The 22,089-nt window shown below is 42.4% G+C and overlaps 1 protein-coding gene across 1 annotated transcript in view; it reads left to right on the forward strand.

Annotated features, from left to right (window-relative positions):
- LOC126092242 (dipeptidase 1-like) overlaps window positions 1–22,089 on the forward strand; it is a 704,929-nt gene that overhangs the window by 432,573 nt on the left and 250,267 nt on the right. The window contains exon 8 of the mRNA XM_049907748.1: window positions 21,451–21,520. Within this exon, the coding sequence (XP_049763705.1) occupies window positions 21,451–21,520 (70 nt within the window). The remainder of the gene's footprint in view (window positions 1–21,450; window positions 21,521–22,089) is intronic.

Below are 22,089 nucleotides of genomic sequence, written 5' to 3' on the forward strand. Positions count from 1 at the left end.
TGGAGGGAGGTGTTTGCGAACCAGTCTCTCAGATTCTGTAGCTTCGATGTTCGTCTTCTTCTTCCGATTTTTTTCCCTACAACTTTTCCTTTCATTATGAGACATACAATATTGTACCTTCCTGCTCTAATGATACGGTCGTAGCCGGCCGCGGTGGTCTAGCAGTTCTAGGCGTTCAGTCCGGAACCGCGCGACTGCTACGGTCGCAGGTTCGAATCCTGCCTCGGGCATGGATGTGTGTGATGTCCTTGGGTTAGTTGGGTTTAAGTAGTTCTAAGTTCTAGGGGACTGATGACCACATATGTTAAGTCCCATAGTGCTCAGAGCCATTTGAACCATTTTTTGATACGGTCATAATATTCTAGTTTTCTGGTTTCGATTGTGTTCCTCAATTCCTTATTCTTATGTGTTCGCCTTAGAACATGATGTTTTTAACATTCTTCAATGTAGCCAAATCTGGAACACCTCAACCATTTTCATTGTTACCTATTTCTTGAGGCGTCATGTCCCGGATTGCGCGGCCCCTCGCGCAAGAGGTTCGAGTCCTCCCTCGGGCATGGGTGTGTGTGTTGTCCTTGGCGTAAGTTAGTTTTTAGTGGTGTGTAAGTCTAGGGACCGATGACCTCAGCAGTTAGGTCCCTTAGGAATTCACACACATTTGAACATTCTAATAGGTGGACCGTATGCTGCTACCTCCTCTTTCAGCTCGTCTCTGAAGCCTTCGAAAAGTTATTTAGTGTTCTTCCCATCTTCTATGTTCTTGGGAAGCATCTAGGAATAGGTTTCCTTGTTTAACTTTAGTTAAATTCTGGTTTATTTCTTCTTGCCATTCCTGTAATTTCTTTAATCTTTTTGAGGACTTGAGAAGCATCGTATTTTTTATCCAGTTCTTTTATTTCGTCACATTTCTCTTTCACAGACTTTTCCTTTGCCTGAATTATCTTCTAACTGGTGTGATGATCTATATTTTTATATTAACTTTATTTCGTCCATTATAGGCACGAACTCAAGTGTCATCCATTTTCCCTTTCGATTCCGTTTTGTATTGGTGATGTTTTCTTTGCTAACTTGAAGTAGGGTCTGACGTAACTGACACTGACACAAAGGCAGACTGTCTGCAGCTCCTGGTCTCGCAGTCGTGTTCTCGCTTCCTGAACACGGGACCCCAGGTTCGATTCCCGGCGGGGGTCAGGAATCTTCACCAGCCTCGAGATGACTGTGTGTGTGTGTGTGTTTTCCTCATCATTTCATCCTCATTCATGATATAGGCGAGATTGGACTGACCAACGGTTGTAAATTTGTACGGGGACTGATAACCGCACAGTTGAGCGCCCCACAAACCAAACATCATCATCATTATCAAATGATTGTAATGGTTCATCGCATGGGAAAGGGGGGAACGTCAAAATTCGTCTGTTGTTCTCGTGCTGCTGTCGTGCTGTCGTGTGTATCTACGGAAACTAGTTGAACGACATGAAACCTCGAGTAAATGACAAGGTTTTCTTTTCACGTCCTGATGGAGGTTTCAGGCTTTCCTGCTGTGGAAAGTTCAATAGATGGCAATTTCTTGCAAAATGGCCCTAAGCACTATGGGACTTAACGTCTGAGGTCATTGGTCACCTAGAACTGAGAACTACTTAAGCCTTACTAACGTAAGGACATCACACACATCCACGCCCATGGCAGTATTCGAACCTGCGACCGTAGCGGTCGCGCGGTTCCAGACTCAAGCGCCTAGAACCGCTCGGCCACACCGGCCGGCGATTTCTTGCAGATCTGACGAAAGAGTACTACGCTGGTGGTGGCATAATACGAGGGTTGTCCAGATAGTAAGTTCCAATCAGTCGCGAAATGGACACCACAGTGAAAACCCGATGAAGCTTTGGTTCAAATGGTTCAAATGGCTCTGAGCACTATGGTACTTAACATCTGAAGTCATCAGTCCCCAAGAGCTTAGACCTACTTAAACCGAACTAACCTAAGAACAGCACACACATCCATGCCCGAGGCGGGATTCAAACCTGCGACCATAGCAGTCACACGGTTCCGGATTGAAGCACCTGGAACTGCTCTGCCACCGCGGCCGGTGATGAAGCTTTGCGCAGATGTGTTTTGTAGTGTTTCTAGTACGAGCGTCGATTACACCAAGACACTCTTTTCAGTTGTGAGCGCACTGTGAGCGAGTAAATGTGCCTAGAGCAACGATGTCTTCCACCAAGTAGGATGGCACGCTGAGAGACTTCGCCTTAATGAATGCCGTCCACCTGACACAACTGCCACGCACTTACTTCTTAATGGAAATTCTCAGCCACACTCTGCAGTGTCAGTGAAATGCTCTAGCAGCCTTTTCGATGGGAAGTGTTCGATCACCCACAACACAGCCCTAAATGGCTCGTCCTGATTATCACCTCTGTTCACATGAAACGCTGGATACGAAGACAACACTAGGGCGCAGGCTATGCGCTGTAGACCACCGTAGAGAATTATTGGAAAGCACAACACATGTTTAAGTCGGAGCGGAGCGAGGCTGTCTAGAGAAGTACCTGGAAAGTAGCTAACTCTTGCAAATAAAATGTTTCTGATTTTCACTGTGGTTTCCATTTTGAATCCGATCGGAAATTACTGTCTGGACAACCCTCGTAGTTTCGGAGCACTGCACGCAGCGCACATTGTTGACATTGGAATCCGCAGCAGAAGACTACTATGTGCTCCAATGCTCATCAAACGACATCGTCAGTAATGATTGCAATGGGTTTCGGATAATCGAAATTGGACAGTAGACCAATGCAGAAGTGTGGCCCGATTGGGTGAATCACGTTTTTTGTTACACCAGGTGAATGGTCGTGTCTGGATAATCCATCTTCCAGGCGACCACTTTCTCGAAACACGCATCACACCTGGACTTCCATGGGGTTTGTTATAGTAATCGAACGTAGCGTCAGGGATGTCGACTACTTGATTATTGTTGCAGACGATGTGCGTCCGTTCACGTTCGAATTATCCCGCAATGGCTATGACATCTTCCTGCAGGATAATTGTCCTTGACATGCTACAGTAATTTCAAATGCATGATGGTGAACTAACATTGGTGTTTTGTTCACCAAATTAGCCTGACCTGGACCTCATGGACGCTATTGGGCGCCAGGTCCCGGTCCCCCAAACCACCGGCCCGTAATTTATGGGGATTGCGTGACTTGTGCCTAGACATCTGGTGTCACACATTTCCGGAAAACTAACATCCATGACATGCAGAACCGCTGCTATACTGCGTTTTTGGAGAGCAGCAGGTTATTAAGCTGGTGGTCAAAACGAACTGGCTGATCATTCTATATCGCGAAGAAAATCGTGGTTGGGAAGCAGCAGCTGATTGAGGTTACGGGAGCAGAGAACAGTCAAGACATTAATAGCCATGAAAGGTGGAATATGACTGTAATGGCAAGATAGATAAGAGGGTGGAATGTCGGGTAATGGAATTGATTTTTCTGGTTTTTATACTGGGTGTGGGAAATCTGATTGGGTACAGGATGCGAGCTGAGGATATTCAAATCGCACTATATATTATAAAAATATGACATTTCAGTCTCTGATCGCTATTTTTTATTTTCAGTGACCGGTTTTAGGCTAGCTGCCCATCTTCAGATCTGTTAGACAAAGTTAAAAATATAGTTAACAAGTCAGATACAGTTAGGGATAGAAATATCCTAGTTTACAAAAAGAAGAAGAATTTTGAAATTCGATAGAGGGAACATTGCAGTCATAGCAGTCGGACAGCATTTGGAGCACATGTAAAAGATAGTAAACATGAAGTGGGTAATATAAACGAACAAATGTAGCTGCTACATAAGGCTCCAAAAAGTCTCTATCTCAACTTGCTCGAAGATATTGAAATATACGATCACCAAAGAAAAACGCCAGACCTACTACTTAATGAGGAAAGTGATTTTATGCACAGGAGTTATGAGATTTTTAAAGACCTGTTTTAGGCTTACTTTTGAATGCAATAGCACGCTCCAGTAAGAATCAGCTGCAGCGGAACGGCCCTCAGCGTACTGGCTGCGAGGTGAATTGGGCTCGGCGGAAGAGGACTTAACGTGGGAAAAAAATGGTTCAAACGGCGCTGAGCACTATGGGACTTAACATCTGAGGTCATCAGTCCCCTAGAACTTAGAACTACTTAAACACACACACATCACACACATCCATGCCCGAGGCAGGATTCGAACCTGCGACCGTAACAGTCGCGCGGTTCCGGACTGAAGCGCCTAGAACCGCTCGGCCGCCACGGCCTGCCTTGGCGTGGCGTTGTATACGTTCTGACGTAGGGAAAACCTCTCCACCACCAACCAAAACAAAGAAGAGGAAACGCACATTTTTGAAAGAATATCTGCATTTTAATTATATTTTGAAGTTTCTTTATAGAGAAATTTTAAATTAGTGTAAATTATTTCGGTTCATGGTCCACTCTAAAAAGATTATTCATATGTTATTACATTAAAAATTGTTTTATTAAAAAGTATATTCGCCATTAATATGTACCGTGAAATAATAACATATACACAATTCTTATAGGTAGAGGGCACTTTTTACTGTTACCAATCAGATTTCTCTAAAACTGCGATATAAGGTTTTAACAGATTGAAATTTACTTTAGTTACAACAGTGAACCGATAGTTCTGTACTGACAAGTTACTCTGTAACTGCACTATATGGTATGTTGGCATTTAATACGTTCCAAAATCTCTTCTTTTTGTAAACTAAGATATTTCTATCACTAACTGTATCTCTCCTGTTAATTTTATTTTTAACTTTGTCTAACAGATCTGGAGATCGGCAGCTAGCCTACAACCGGTCATTGAAAATAAATAATAGCGATCAAAGACTGAAATGCAATATTTTTATTTAATAAACGATCGCGGAAATCCCATTAAGACAATCATGTCTAGTTTTGATAAACTATATATTATGTTGGGCTTATTAGTTACATACAAATGAAATAAAATTAGTCACAGTCAGAATCAAGGTAGAAATGTATCGAGCGAAGGAGGAGGAAGATGGAGTATTAGATTAATAGATGTGAAACAAAACCTGACACAAGCGTATTTGGCTCTGACGGTTCAGTCTGGAGCGACCCAGCGAGAACTCTGCGGGGACGCCTGGTGCGGCTCCTCCACGTCGGCACCTGGTGCCGGCAGGTGGCTACGCACGTCTGCGCCGCTGTTTGCGCTCCTCCACTGGAGTCAACAGAGGCCGGCGACTGGCGCTATGCCCGTCCGCAGTCAGGGTCCCAGAGGGACGGAGCGGCCAGTGCCGGAGTAGGCAGGCGGGCCGCCGTGTGTGGCAGACGGAGCCATCCTGCGAGGAAGACCGGCCGGATGGCTTCGCGGAGCTGCGCTGCGGCCGCTGACGTATTGATCAAACACCGTCCGCTGCGGGACCGGTGGCCACGCTCTCAGCAGCGGCCAGCGTGGGAGGTTACAGCCGGAGGTGGCCGGCGGGTCACGTGGGCCGAGCAGGTGCGGGGGCGTCTCGCCCTGAGGGGCTAAAGGCCGGGTCGCACTCGAAGAGCTGGAACTAAAGATTAAAACGTCCCGCAATGAATTTCAAGTCTCAACCTTCACAAAAGACCGTTAAAGGGACGAATCGTTACGACTACTTCAATGTTTTTCTCTCCCTCTCTGACATTGTTGGCTCTGCTTACGTCGTAAAGTATGCTACTCTCGCCTCCCTCACTCATGTTATGCTGGTGGATTTTGTGCTACTGTATATGCATAGTCTTTATTTTATTCTTTACTTTGTTTTCGTAGCACGATGCAATTTTTTTCATATCGACTAGAATATTTTAACATGGGTGTTCTACAGCAAAAGAGGCCAGATACATGAAAGCGAAAATTGAATTATGTCCTACAATATCTGATAAAGAGCAAGCTTGCACACTCCATAAATAAGAATTTATGTTGATGAAACAGTTTATATTAAACAACATTTTTAACACTGAAAAATCAGCTAAACTGAAGCAGAGAATTATAGTAGTGTTTTACGCAGTTTAATACTTAGGAAGGACAAAAGGGATAATTTAGAATGAAATAATGTACGGCCTTCCAATTATTGTCTGATACACAGTGGTGCGCAAAACTTAAGGACGAAATTGTTTTTCGATGATGTGTCACGCCCAAGTAACATGGCTTGAGGAAATTTGGATCATACGTGGAATGAACTACCACAGTCTAGTGCATGAGATAGCCGAAAGAAATACACAAGGAGACGAACACAAATGGCACTTTCATTCGAAGACAATAATAACACATAAGTCATAGCGATTTCTGATGGTCCCGGGACGTTATAAAAGGTAGAACATGGTTCTCAACATTGTGTGTGACCATCACTGGCAGCAATGTATGCTTTGCAAAGTACTCCCAAGCCGGCCAGAGTTTGATAAGGATTTCTTGCAGTAGGGCATTCCATTCCTTCATCAGTCCGATTGGGAGTTGGAGATGGTCGTAAGTGCATGTGGGCGAGCCGAAATACGTCTCCTCGACGCTTCCCACGAGTACTCGATGGTATTGAAGTCTGGTGAACGGGTAAGCCAGTCCATTCACTGGTATTCTCTCGTTCCATGAGTACTCATCCACGTACGCTGTCCGATACGGTCACACACTGCCGTCAATGAAAAGGAGATCACGGACGAATGCATTCATGTAAAGATGCACGTGGAGAAGGAGTACAGTGGGGCAGTAAGGTTTAGAGGCAATTGTACCGCATTCAAAGATTATGCCTTCCCACACCATAAAACCTGGACATGTATTACATGTATTACATGTTCCCACTGCGAGGTAACATCCCAGAGATGTTCGGACTCACATGCGGTTCCTCTTCGTCGAAATGTCTTGTCTCAGACTCGTCTAGGGGTTGAACCGCACTTGTCGCATTACACCCTCTAAATTAGACACTTGTGACTATTTGGTTAAATTGTCCGGCTCGAACCACGTGCTTTCGATGTCGCCTCTTCTTCCGCGTTACTTTTTTATCACTCCTAACCACTGCTGAAACACGGTGCGCCCGCATCTCGTGGTCGTGCGGTAGCGTTCTCGCTTCCCACGCCCGGGTTCCCGGGTTCGATTCCCGGCGGGGTCAGGGATTTTCTCTGCCTCGTGATGGCTGGGTGTTGTGTGCTGTCCTTAGGTTAGTTAGGTTTAAGTAGTTCTAAGTTCTAGGGGACTGATGACCATAGATGTTAAGTCCCATAGTGCTCAGAGCCAAAACACGGTGCACACAACTTCTGTAAAATTCGTATCTCAGAGCCCCCACGCAAACTGCCTTAACTGCCACAGACTTGGGACCTAGATCACACAATGTCGTTAACTGTGAGAACTACAATTGTAATTTGACAACTATTAAAGAAACCTAATATTCAGTCCTGAACCGATCTGACATTTAATTTTTGCGAGAAGTTCAGATAATACTTTTGGAAAAGCTTTGCAGAGTTCAAATTCAATTCCAAATTTTCAAGAGTTCATATTCCGAAACTAACACTTTCCAAAATCCAATCCTGCTCCAACACTTTACAAGATTCTTATCCCACCAAGTTCCTATTCCGGACGAGCCCCCAATTGCGAGCTAACAACCCAAAAGTGTTCGGGCTCACTTTCCTTTCCTCTTCGTCGAAATGTACTGGCTCAATCTCGTCTAGGGGGTGTACCGCACGTGCCGCCTTACACCCCCTAAATTAGACATTGTGACCCTTTGGTTAAATTGTATGGCTTATGGCAAGTTTACGATATACAAAGTTAATATAACATATAGTAACAGTAATAATAATATCGGGAAGTAAATTAACGACCCATAAATGATGTAGGCCACACAGTTTGAGATTTAGTTAGAATAATGTTAATCCAGAAAGAAAACTAATAGCGAAAGTGGTCGTCTTTAGAGTTACTGTTACACTCGAGCGCATATCCATTTGATACAGTTCGCTCATTCACAATCTCATCGCGAAACACAAGTCCAATACTCCACCTCCTCGACTACGCGAAAAGTTAGAGTTCCCACCAGGCGCGCGGCTGCTGACTGCTCAAAGTCCGGCGATAGCCCACAACACGAAATTTTCTAAGTCATTTCACTTCCTAGCTACCTAAAGACCGACTGTCCACTTTCGCGTCTCCACCAGCACTATCCAATTTAGTGTCTCCATCTGCACTGTCACTCTGCCCGTCCCCGGCCGCCTTTCCCGCGCCGAATATCATCGCTCAACTGACTAGAGCAATTCCCTTTTTTGAAGCCGTTCATCTGATTGGCTACAGCTCCTTCTACATTATTTTACATTTCAACATATTTAAACAATCGAAGCTTGACCACTTTCACATTCTAAATAAAGTAACAATTATATCCACTGTGAAATTCTTTTACATAAAATCAATACAATTTCCTTCTTAGCTTTGAATGCCATGGCCAGTAGCATTGCACCGATGTGCTTTCTGATAAATAAATATTGAACAAAAGTAACTATTATGTACTAAACTTTACAAGAAATATTCTATTACCTAATGATTCAAAAAGGTGGCATGCTGTCATCGTTCAATGTGTTTTTTTTTTTGTGGAGAAAATGATGATCTGATGCTAAACTGAAAATACTAATAGTTTAAATTTACTATATCACTTAAACAAATAGAGTTACAGAGTTGAGCCCGCATCTCGTGGTCGTGCGGTAGCGTTCTCGCTTCCCACGCCCGGGTTCCCGGGTTCGATTCCCGGCGGGGTCAGGGATTTTCTCTGCCTCGTGATGGCTGGGTGTTGTGTGCTGTCCTTAGGTTAGTTAGGTTTAAGTAGTTCTAAGTTCTAGGGGACTTACGACCACAGCAGTTAAGTCCCATAGTGCTCAGAGCCATTTGAGTTACAGAGTTGATATTTGTACCATTTGTCATTTCAATTATGCGCTTATACATGAAATGTCTATCGTTAAGATCGAGCAAAGCGTTCAGATCTTAGCATTCAGGTCTTTGTTACAAAACTTGTTAATTTCTTTTGAATAGTAAATAATAAATTACTTTGGATATGATCAATATTCAAGTTATATTGGGATCACCATGAAAATTTATCGAGGATGGCAGATTCAAATAACTGTGGTTTGGTTCCCTGCATTGCTACAGAATTAAATAGTTTTCATAAATGTTTCCCTTTATCGTCGATCTAAGGTCTGCCACATTTAACACTTCTACGTCTACTCGGCAACAAAAGCTTTCTACTTGGTTTCCCTATGGCGTAGGTTCTCGTCTGTCTCACTCGCACACTACAGCGCTTAGGCCTCAACAGACAATAGACGCCTGTGAGTTTCCCCATCTCGTGGTGAATCTGCACCCTTTGTGGCATCCGGTCCTCGGAGATAGGATTCGTTTCACAGTTCCTGTAGACTGACTCTTTCGGCCACATATTTAAATGAGAGCGCAATGCTCGTTAACTCACACCACGTCTCACCATTGTCGAACATGGTCGTTTCCGTGGTCTGGGTGCTCTGTTGTGGTGAGGCTAAGTGTTGCACTGGCGTACTGATCTCCAGTAAACTCGCCTGTCAGTCTTCCGCATGTGCGCCTTTGCAGTACTGCATTCGGCCCTGACTTCATTTTTAAGGACGGCTATGCGCGATCGCACCGAGCAGCGCGCGTGAATTCTTGGGAACGAAAAGATACTCAGTGGATGCACCAGCCTGCCCGCTACCCGACTTAAATCCCATCGAACATGCGTGGCATGCTTTGAGGGGACGTATTACAGCACGCCCGCGTGTTCCAATGACTATCCAGTGTGAGAATGGAACGCCTTACCACAAGAACAGCTTCAAAAGCTTAGGGCCAGCGTGGGAGAGCGTTGCAGAACAAGCGTTGCCGACCGGGGTGATCACATACCGTATTAAGAACTAGGTCCCGCCTTTTATAATGTCCAGGGGACCATCATAAACAGTCGTAACTCCACTGTAATTATTGTCTTCGAAAAAAAGAGTTATTTCTCTTCGTATCATTGCACATTTCCTTCAGTTACCTTCTGTGCTGTATTATAGCAGCTCTTTCTACTCGTATGTACGATCCAAGTTTCATCGATCTATGTTACTTAGTAATGGCACATCATGCGGAAGTTACTTTCGGCCTTAGGTTTTGCACTTTCTCGTATTTAAATGTACGAGGGGCTTCAGAAAGTAACACATTGTTTAGTAGGCCAAGTAACTTTTATTGTATACCGTACTACACTTCAAAGTGACACAGATACATTACACTATTTTAACGTAGTTACCAAGTCTCTGTATGCAATGGTTCGAACATTCTACAAATCGATCAAGTCCTCGAGCACAGAAATACACTCCTTGGACATGGAGCCATTCGGGAACAGCTGTGTAAACTTCCACATCGTAGGAAAATCTCTTCCTCTCAGGTGTTCTTTCTGCTTGTCAAATTGATGGAAACCGCATGGCATAAGATCTGGATTTCCCGATAAGCATCACCCGTGTCTCTGAGGCCTTGATCAATTTGTTTACATCATTTCACTAAGGCTGGACTCGACATTACATTTGATTCGTATACTGCACCAATTTTGCCGTGAATTGGTGTTCACTTTTGGTGTTTTGCCCACAAGAATCTTTATGTCTCACGTACTTCAGCTTTGGAATTTTTTTCCAGTTGCCGCGCCATTTCAACCGTACACTGTGATTTTTGCACCCATTATCCTACCACGTGGCAACTGTATCTGCAAGAAATCCAAAACGTGTACTCTCTTCAAACAAGTTGCCTCTCTTGTTGGACAAGGATATTATTACTTTCTTCACTCTCCATGGATATACTTTACAAAAATAAAAATTCGATATCAGTGGTTGAAATGTTGGAACGAAAGTTTTCCTATTGTCTCAATACTCAACAATTTTCATACAAATTTTGCAAATAACATATCCTGAGATGCTTTATTTTTACGATGATGATAGAAGCTGAAGAAATGAATTAAAAACTTCACTGAAGTCATCTCTTTTTCGGCCGTCCTTTCGTATTGGTTAATAACTTGATTAAGAAATATTTTACCTCATTCTGTTATTATGTGGTTACCAATTTGTATATTATTGTCAATTGTGAATGAAATGAGAAGTTGGAGAAATAACTATGAACTCGTTTTTGATATTCGCAACTTGTCAAAGACTATGAGCAAGTCTCCAACCTGTGACGATTTTCGCAAACGTCGCAGTTTTCCACCTGAAGGTGACATCGTTAGAGAGAAATCTTCTGACTACAGCTTCGTGCATAGCTTTATACCCTAACAGAACGGAAATGAATGTCATATAACTCGAATAGATAGAGGAAAGATACGATATCGTGTGATTTTGTGATCCGCAGTCGCTCACTAGAATGTCACAGACGTGTAGTATGAAAAACTACAGGTCCGTGACGATTTAAATTCTACTAGTCCGTAAACGTAACATTTAGAAAAGCAGATCCCGGCTTAAATTTCCTGGAAGGCTTGTAAAGAAGTGTATTTCTCGTATCAAAATGATTTCTTACAAAAGCAATTCATGATCAGTTGTTGAATAATTTGAAAGTGTACACAAACAGTCTCTGCCACAAAAATATTCATTTCATGGTAAGCAGTTTCGGTCAGTTTTTGACCATCCCCAGACCCCCATACTGTGATGGTAGGCGGTGACGGTGAATGGATCGGGTGTTGAAGCTTAACATCTTAGATGACGTTGGTGGAGCTACAACACCCGCTTCATTCACCGTCACCGCCTACTATAATGATACGAGGGTCTGGGGATGGTCGCAAATAGCCCGATACAAATCACCATCAAGATAAATGTTTTTGTAGTCGAGAATGTTTGTGCCCACTTTTGAAGTACTCATTGGCAGGCAGCTGTGCTCCATGAGAAAGCTTCTCAAAAATTACTAATTATTGAGCATTCTTCAGCGGCAACACTTCTTATGTTTCTGGAAACCCCTGCAAAGTCTGATGCCTCGGCACCATCAGTTGCACAAAATATGACAAATTTCAGCTCAATCTGGGACGAGTGGCAGTGGTTGGTTCTCGAGGTTAAGTGCTGATCTCATGGCGTTACCTTTACTTCTTAACATTAGGTATTAAATACCGTCCAGTATTAACAACAGATATGAGACAACGCTGAATGCCTCATCTATTGGGTTAATAGCTGTCTTTTCTAACCAATCCAAAGAGGTTCAGGGAATAGGTATATTCGTCATTTTGAGCTCCCGCAAAATCGCTGGCGGATCGGGACGGGTTTTCTATCTTTGTGTGACTTATTGTCATGAAGTATGTCTACTTCGAGTTCATGTCTCGGCCACGTAGGCTCACAGTTCATTTTCTCAAATTCTGCCAGTTGATATGCTGAGTTGGTACCACAGATCCTCATTCACCATGTGTTGTAGTTTTGGTGACAATGAGAGAACGCAGCGAATGGAACCTTGTGCCTTGCTGATACACAGCTTACTTCTCTCGAATACCACAGCGAGGACCTCAGAGTTTAACGTCTCCATCAAAGGAATGGACGAGACAACAGTGTGGAGTAATGTGAGAGGGTTTAAAATTTGAGTCGGAACACTGTCATAAGCGCTGGTGGTTAAGAATTTTTTGTGGTTTCTTCTTCTCCCCTTGCCAGTCACTCAATGGCTACAAAAAATTTTCACTATCCCGATTCAAATCGGCTGCCTCGAAATCTATTACCACCGCACTGGCATGAGTTGGGCACATTGGCTACGGAGGTAGCTCTGTTTTGTTAGTGGAAAAATTGCTTCCAGTTATGTTCATCGACCTGAAAGTCGTTGTATATATATGAGAATAATATACACTACGTCAACGAACAAAACCCATTGCTGAAATCATTGATATTTTTTTAATTAAACTAGCAAAGTAATCTAACACAATTGATTAGTTGTCATCGGCAGCAAATTTCGCCATAAAGTTATGACTCATCGTCAGACCAAGCGAGAATGACAAACTGCGGAATATTACGCCCCATCGTTCACCTGTTGACGTTGGAGCTAATTTCGCTGGCTGATCAGGTTAAATGTCAACGTCAGCACATCAATCAGCTGCTCTGAATCTATATCCACTGATTCTTTTACGATGTTTGTAATCAATTAAACTATAAATGAGTAGTTATTATTCATTATTTAGTATTAACTGACTTTTAACATAAATTGTAGGAAGTCATACTTCCTAATAATTATTAAATACGCTGCACCAGTTGCACTGTTCTTTCATTACATGTATATGAATTGGAAGACTCTGAATAATCTTGTTTACAAAATTCGGAGGGTTAATAAGCACTACCTAGGTTTGCAGCTTTCCTTGAGGTCGCTGTTTTATGAATATAACGCTGTAACTGCTGTTTTCTTTGTACGTTTTCTAATGGCAAACCAGTTTGTCACATGAGAGAAAGTTGTTTGGCTTACAAATAATGAAGTAGACGCTGATGTCTAAACACGTTTACATTTTGTAATAAAGACTTCATTGAGCTGTTTTACATCTGTAATGTATAATTGCAAACGATAACCTACATATGCAAACGAAAACTTCGTCTAATATTACAGGACATCCACTGAAGGTGCCTTGTAATTAAGGCGAAACGCTTCTGGGTGCACAAGTTAAATAAAAACAAACTTATAGTGCAGCGTTCAAAAGGAGCGTTTGCAACATTGATTCAAGGGTCAACCATGCCCCACCGACGAGTACATACTCCTATTGAACGGCTTCAGCCATTTCAGCGGGGTCGCATAATGGTCCTACGGGGGATGGATGGACACATCGACGGATTGGTTCAAATGGTTCTGAGCACTATGGGACTTAACATCTGAGGTCATCAGTCCCCTAGAACTTAGAACTACTTAAACCTAACTAACCTAAGGGCATCACTCACATCCATGCCGGAGGCAGGATTCGAACCTGCGACCGTAGAAGTCGCACGGTTCCAGACTATAGCGCCTAGAACCGCTCGACCACCGCGGCCGGCTATCATCGGATTATTGCGCATGTTGGGCACGGTGTATCGGTGGTGTGTCGTTGCTTTGCACAGTGGACTGTGGAACATACAGACACTTTTAAACCAGACTCTGGACCTCTGAATAGTACAGACGCGTCAAGATCGATACATTATGCGAGCTGTGGTGACCAACCTGGGACGATATCCTCGGACATGTAGCACATACTGTGTCATTAAGCAACAATGGGAATTGTCTGCTTGCGGCAGGACACAACACGTGGGCTTCTGGCCAGGCTACCACAGACACGACGACACTCCCAAGCATGACTACTTTGGGGTCGTAAAAGAGTTGACTAGAGAGTGGAATGGCCCTCTGACGTCTTCAGTGACGAGAGTAAAGTTCTTCTTGTATGCAGGTGATAGTCATTCACCATGGTAGACATGGTGAGCTGCCTGTTCCTGAGTGCGTTCGCCAATGTCATACAGGTCCCATTCCGACTTCATTGTGCGTGGGTGTGTGCGTGGGGGGGGGGGCGTGGGGGGAGGGCTATCAGTTAAAACAAGCAGTCACTTTAAAGTAACAAGTCACTAACTATTGTCACCTAGGATAACTCCGAAAGCGTGATAGTAACTGAAAAGTTTGTGGGGACAAAGGGGGCCGTAATATGACGTTGGTTTTTTGTTGCTAGGTGGGGTCGCGTCAGAGATTTGAAGCTCAACTTTGTTTTTTTAAATGAGATGCTACAGTTTGGTACTTATTTTCTTATAGCGGCTATCGCGTCGAATCCAATAATGTGTAACAGTAGGGTGTTAGAAGGTCAACGAATGTAAAAATGGTGGCATGAACATTCACAGAAGGTGTTCGAAGTGATGACCATTGGTATGAATTCAGTGCTGTAATCTTCTTATCAAGGATCCAGTGATATTCGTTATCACTTCGGCACTTATCGTAGCACATGCTCTGACAATTCTCTCTGGTATATCGTGCAAATACTAGAAATTCTACGAATATGGAGTATTCATATAACGTGCCATTGACGTGTAAACACCATTCGGCGGTTTCGCAATACAACACTGATAGGAACGGTACGATTAGTATCGTAGAATCAAGCGAATGTGACTGATGTATTCCTTCGAAGAACAAGTCAATATGCTTCTAGTTTACGGGGAATGCCAAAGAAATTCTGTGAGAGCTAGAGACTTATACGATGAAGGATATCCTCAACGTACTCAGACTACACGTCGTATATTTAAATATGTGTATGACAAATTGAGAACAACTGGATCGCTATCGCACCGGAAATATATTCGGCAAAGGAATCTTACTAAGGAGGAAACGGAAATTGGTACTTTCGCCACTGTGGTTCGAGATCCTTGTGTTAGTTCGCGTCAAATCGCAAGGGAATCTGGCATGAGCCAGAGTAGTATTGCTCGTGTTCTGCATCGCCGTTGATATCACCTTTACCATATCAATATCAACCAGGAATTAACTAGCACGGATTGTATGCGTCGTATTGAATTCTGCCGATAGGCTCAACTTCAGATTCATAGTGATGACACATTTATTATCTTGATTTTACTTACTGACGAGGCTACATTCATGAACCATGGAAGTGTTAATTTGCATAACATGCATTATTGGGTAACTGAAAATCCATGTTGGTTGCGGCAAGTGTAATACGCATAACATGCATTACTGGGCAACTGAAAATCCATGTTGTCTGTGGCAAGTTGCACACCAAAATCCGTGGTTGATGAATGTGTGGTGTGGGATTCTGGAAGACAGAATTTTAGGCCCCTGTTACATCGAAGGAAATCTTAATGGTGGGAAGTACACCACATTCCTGCAAGAAACATTAAGTTTGTTACTGGAAGAAATACTTTTCGGAAGAAGGAACAGAATGTGGTATGAACACGATGGGTGTCCGGCACATCATTCACTGATATCAGGAAATGAGCTGCAGAAGACAAAGCTGTCAGAAGTAAACGCAGAGCAGAAAGCTATGTGTGTTACGTGGGCTCTTGAGTGATATATCCCACATAGACCCTACACTGTTACCTTCTGCCAAGACAGAAGAATTAGTGTTAAACGTTCTGTTCACATTTAGATACTTAGAACACTAACTCAATTGGACTGGAACGTCCCAGGGTTCAAAGAGCCATTTCAGCGTTCACAGCTAATGAGCTGTTGTGGAATAGCTGCCTGTCCAGTAGCATGTCACCTCAATATGTCTGCACCACTGTAGTCTCAGGAACAGGTACACAAGATGGAGTTAAGAACTATTTATTGCAACACTTAATCCCGTAAGAAAGGAATACTGTGACCGTTCCATGCAGACTTCCAAATAGTCGTTCCGGTATTCGCTGGAGTTTTGGCTGCTTGCTGGCTGAAGACTGCCCCATAAGCCCGACGGGATCGCTTATAATATCACGTGGAAGGATACACCCAGTCTGCAAGATTGGCTGCCACTGATCCCGTTGACGAGCTGCTCGCTAATTGGCTCGCCGGAGGAGATGATGCCATCCGACGTTTGATTGGCTTCTCAGGAAGGCTTGGAAAAGTGGTTCCCCCGATTGAAGTACCGTCTGGAGGAGGCCGTCGCTGACTGCCTTGGTGAATGGCCGCGCCTGATAGGTAGGCCGCTGGTGAAATCGTATTGTGCGAAGAGATGATGTCCGGTGAATGGCGGGGAACATAATACAAGCTATGGGAAACGCGTTTGTGAGCGGTTTGATCAAATCTAAAACAAAATAAATTCCCTATCATTGCATCCCATGTTCCCTTCGCGTTTGTATTTCTGTGTATCACATAATTATCTCGAAGTTTTTATAGAACTTCTTACAGTACAAGGGCGCCCATTCGATAGTTTGTAGGGACGGTGGAGGGGAGGGGGGAGGGCAAAGTCTGGGGTTTATGGAGTGCTTTTAATATTTTGGAAGACGGATGCAAGACGCCACTAAAAAGTTACAGTTACAACCGTGTTAAAAAACATTCGTAACACCAGCTTTTAAACAAGTTTGGAGAAAGAAAAAGTAACCTGACTACATTATATTTTTATTTTCTGCCCCTGAGAGCTAGGGGGTGAGGGAGAGTGAGTCCCCCCCCCCCTCTAGCCCCGGGTATGGGCGTCTTTGCCTCTTCATAATTTTTATGTTTCTTTTCTGGTTGTTTCATACTGGATACTGCATCATCTGTGTTCACGAAATATGCGATTATCTCACAATATACCTGATTAACACAAATTAGACCCGGTGTCATTCCGAAAACGAAGTAGGTTGGGGCGTGCTTCAGGTTGCATTAAATAATCAATCTTTTGACCCAACAATGAGGACATATCTGCCGAAGTGGAGTATAGAAAAAGGGAATAGCGGCACCATATTCTATAGTAGAGATGATACTTTCATTTATTGTCTACAGTATTCATCCACTTCGATTTATTGTGTGTACCCCGATAGTAAAGAATGTAGACTATATCGATCTGTAAAGTAACCCAATAATTGTCATAAAATATACGAATACATGTTAAGTTGCATTTAATAATTCGTAGATTGTCTTATCCCGGAGTAGTCAAAATAAAAATATTTACAGTATGTATTTATAATAGCCTTATTACAGCGAACAGAAGACGAACAAAGGTTAAATACTACTTAGAAACGACCATATTCGAAATTAATACAAATACACAGATTAAATATTCCCTCCATGAAATTCGCTGGTAGGGTAGATAGAGTTGACTATGAATAAACCTTTCAGAATGCTATTGCACTGTACTTTGTTATCAAACAAAGTTTCTTCGTATTTGGCAAGTTATTGGCCATTTCTGCTCTTGCATACTAGAGATATTAATTGTGCCTTTCAGTTTGCGCTATGACCGTAGTTTTAATTCACTCGTTCATCAAAGGACGTCGCATAACAAAGCAGAGTTGAGGTGGCGTTTTCGAGCTAACGTGATCTTGGCTGCGAGAAAAACTCAAAGCAATGAGTATAACTCAGAAGGAATACTGATATTTTCTACTTTCTGTGGGCTGTGAAGGCTGGAACGTATCCTTTGCATGTCATTGTTTGTTGTGAAACATAATCCGTAAGCTGGACTCATACTTCCTGTAAGCATCTGCTAACTGAAATCATGGTCCGGGCATCGCCTGGTTTCTTTCTCTCTTCTTTCTTGATTTTAACACGTTAAATAAGCATGAGTCAGATTTAATTCCATTGTTATTTATTCTACAATTTATTTGTAGAGGATAGCGTCGTTTAGCGTCATGTCTCTCAAAGAAATTGCTGATTACTTAACGATGGGATGTAACCACTAAGGCAGCATTAAAAGTCAGGATGTCAGCCACTCTAGAGACATAACAACTTCCTCAACAGGGGAACTTCATCAACATTATTGCCTAGATGCAGTTAACATCGTTATCTTTATTAATAAACCTACTGCCTCGAACAACGCTAAGAAGTCAAATGAAGTTTTGGCACTCTGCATAGCTAACTGTGCTCTAATGCATTCCTTCAGGATTCATTCAGCTGCATTCGGTAGGCGATAGCGTCGTCGACTGTTATATAATTTAACATGTTTATTGCACTTGTAAAGTATGAGACCAACGGTGCTGTAAATACAAATGCTTCCCCTTGGACCATCAACTTTTTCCGTCTTATAAGTAATTAACAAATGACAACATGATTGTCAGCTGAATATATATCTTCCCCTCTCTATCAGGACTTTCAACACTATTTAATTTTTTTTCCTACTAAGCTCACCATAACAAGGGAATGTCATTCTGCAAAACATTATTTGTAATAAAGTGCCTCCTTGACGCCCAATAATATTGTCGCCATTTCACGGTGCGCAATAATATTGACCGTCTAGGACTGAGACTGAGAAGTTGCGCAATGATATTGAGAACATAAAAAAATTTTGGAATATATTGTTCTGCTTGGAGATATTGTGCCGTCTGCGGGCAGTATTGAGAAAATTCTTGGCACTCTCTCGCAAGCTACACTGGCCAGGTAGGTTAGGCGTATTTTTGTTGTGTGGGAAATGACCTCAAAACAAGACGAAAAAATATTATTCTTAAAGTGCATCGAAATGTAAACCTCATTGCGTAATGCTAGGAGAGATGAGTACAAAACGGAAGTATTAGTAAATTGTGTGATTTGTTGCTCGGAAGATACAGGTGGAGGCCACGAAGCAAGATTTTTACAAAAATATAATAAATGCAAGGTTATCAATAAAAGTATGTATAGATATTTAACTCTGTGTATACGTTACTTACCCAAATGTAATCCTCATAAATAACGTATTATTGCGTGATAAGTTTCGACAACTATCTCTCAAATACTGTAATGTGAAACTGAACTTGTAAATTTCAAGCCTCCAAAAGAAATGCCAGTAACAAGGTCTCGTGGTGTAACAGGTAAGCGCTGGCTTGATGAAGCTACGGCTCTCATTGTATTATCTGGTTTCTTATGGTATGAAAAGGGGGTCTCCGCACATTTTTATTCGAAATTGGGGGGGATAAATGTCTATACAGTGCGTTTCACAATTCATGTTACATGCTTCTAGAAGTTGTTGGGGGTAGATCAAGTTTTACACGGGAACCTACTTCCGAAAAAGTTATCCAACGACACTAAAGAGAGTCAAAGTTAAAGGCATCGACGCCTGATCTATACTCGTACATATACAGTGTAATTCCGTGATGATGTAACATTCATAGCTGATGGGAATGATAAATGTATCAGTTTGAGGTAAGGGTCCCTGAACAGAAAACGAACGAGTCGAAAGTTGTAAGTGAAAACCATTCATATACCTCTGATGTGGAATACATGCATCTGTACTGTTGTTGCTAAGATTGTAAGCAGGCAACTTTTAATGGTCATAATATGCACCAAGACAAGAAGAAATGTGCAATAAACATGGGTTCTAAAACGCATACCGTAAGAGCTACACGCACTTGTTCAATAGAAGAGATGTGCTTCATAGTAGCTTAGATGAACAAGTGCCCACAGTTCCTAAGATATCCATTTTAGAGCCCATGTTCACTAGGCATTGTTTCTAGTCTTGGTCCATATTATCTCTGAAAGTTATATACCCTACATTCTCTGTTGGAGGTACTGGAATGATTTTCACTTATAACTGTCCAATCCAATCAAAGTGATACATTTATCTGTCTTCATCATCTTGAAACTTTGTATCATCATCATGCAAACGCCTGTAGCGTCGTTGGAAGATGTTTTAAAAATGTTCAAATATGTGTGAAATCTTATGGGACTTAACTGCCAAGGTCATCAGTCCCTAAGCTTACACATTACTTAACCTAAATTATCCTAAGGACAAACACGTACACCCATGCCCGCGGGAGGACTCGAACCTGCACCGGGACCAGCCGCACAGTCCATGACTGCAGCGCCAAAGACCGCTCGGCAAACCCCGAGCGCCGATGACGTTTTGAGACATGGTTCCCTATGTGGAACTTGGTCTACTACGTCTCCTCTACAACCTCTAGAAGTGTGGAACATGAATTGCGAAACACCCTGTACATGGCAAGTCAATATTTGGGGAGAATCATCTCCAGTAATGTATCAAACGCTGAACGAACAACACACAAAAGATTATTATAATCTTTTTCTTCGTTTCACTACAGTTCTAACATGTTTTTGTGTGTGCTCTTTGGGGTTCCTTGGACCAACTTTTCACCTATATCTCTGTCTGCTTGGAACAGCAATTAGCAGCAGCGACTTGATCACCCAACACCCCTAACTACAGTATTATAGCACCATATCATTGAAAATGTAATTGACTATATTATCGAGAAGACCAGGGATAACATCACCAATTTTCCACAATATTATTGTGCAATATTATTAACCGTGTAGGGCCTGCTCAAAAAACAACTCTATGTATAAATTACGCGTTCTGACGAGAATACGTCGGAAGTTGGTGAAGAAAGGACATTTTGAATTGACTGAACCAACATTGCTGATGTCACTCCCAGCATCAAAATCGGTAGATGTTCTCATCAAATGTATATTATGCTTCAACTCGACAGAATCACTACGGACGCAACACACAGAAAGAGTAGCTTCACACCATTACGATACACTCCCGTATTCCGCCTAGCAAACGCAGTCTTTATTGCTTGCGAAAACTGAAATTCCTCTACACATTACAAACACAGTATCTTAGGAATTATCCGCATCTATGAAGATGAATGATCATTTTGCTAGAAAAGACCTGTAGGCTACAATGGATAGAATGATTGAGCCATTACAAGACTGCATGAAAGTAAGAAGTACAATAAATGATCAGGTGCTCAAACGCAAAATGTACACTTGTATGTAGCATATTGTGCAACATCAGTGAAATATTACTAGTTAATAACACTGTAAACTGAAACGTTACTTTATTCCAAATTTCTATGTACCCAATAGTACTTAGTGTTGTTCTTTCACTGTTATTCCTTGTTGGTAAGCGTTCTAAAACTTCCCTTTTTGTTAGGGCAGATTCGTCCTCAGGGTCAGCAGAAGACTCCAACACGAAAGGTCAAGGGCTAACCGACTTCGGGAAGGTGAGTATTGCGCACAGCCTTACATGTTTTTTTTCTCCTTCTTTTATTCACGGTCATATTTTACCTCTTTCTGTATGTGTATGGGTATATGTGTGTGTGTGTGTGTGTGTGTATGTGTGAGGGGCGGAGCGGGGGCGGCGAGAAGGGAATGGCGTGGTACTGGTTACCGCACAGCTACACTGCCTGGTTTCCACAGACCTGAGAATCGTTACATCCAATTTACCATCCAGATGTTGACTGAATAAGCGTAGCTTTCTTGCCTGTAACACTCAAATCATGGTCGGAGAGGTTAGCGGTGCATATGTTTCTATGATATTACTGAAAGTTTTCTACGTACTCACTTATAGAAGAACTTCCTGGCTTTCAATGGTCCATCTTTCAAGAATTTGGCAATTCTCGTCTTCTAGCCACACAGCAAGTTGCTACAAACGTTTCTGTGGTCTTCCAACTCATCGGACAACGGGACTTAATTTCTTACTATATTTTTCCTTTTTGCATATTATTCCGGTCTAAAGCTCATTTCTCTTTATTTTCTTTTAGTCTGTAATGTAATTTAATTGTTTTCGGTT

This window comes from Schistocerca cancellata, chromosome 7, assembly GCF_023864275.1.
Source record: "Schistocerca cancellata isolate TAMUIC-IGC-003103 chromosome 7, iqSchCanc2.1, whole genome shotgun sequence".
Classification (NCBI taxonomy): Eukaryota; Metazoa; Arthropoda; class Insecta; order Orthoptera; family Acrididae; genus Schistocerca; species Schistocerca cancellata.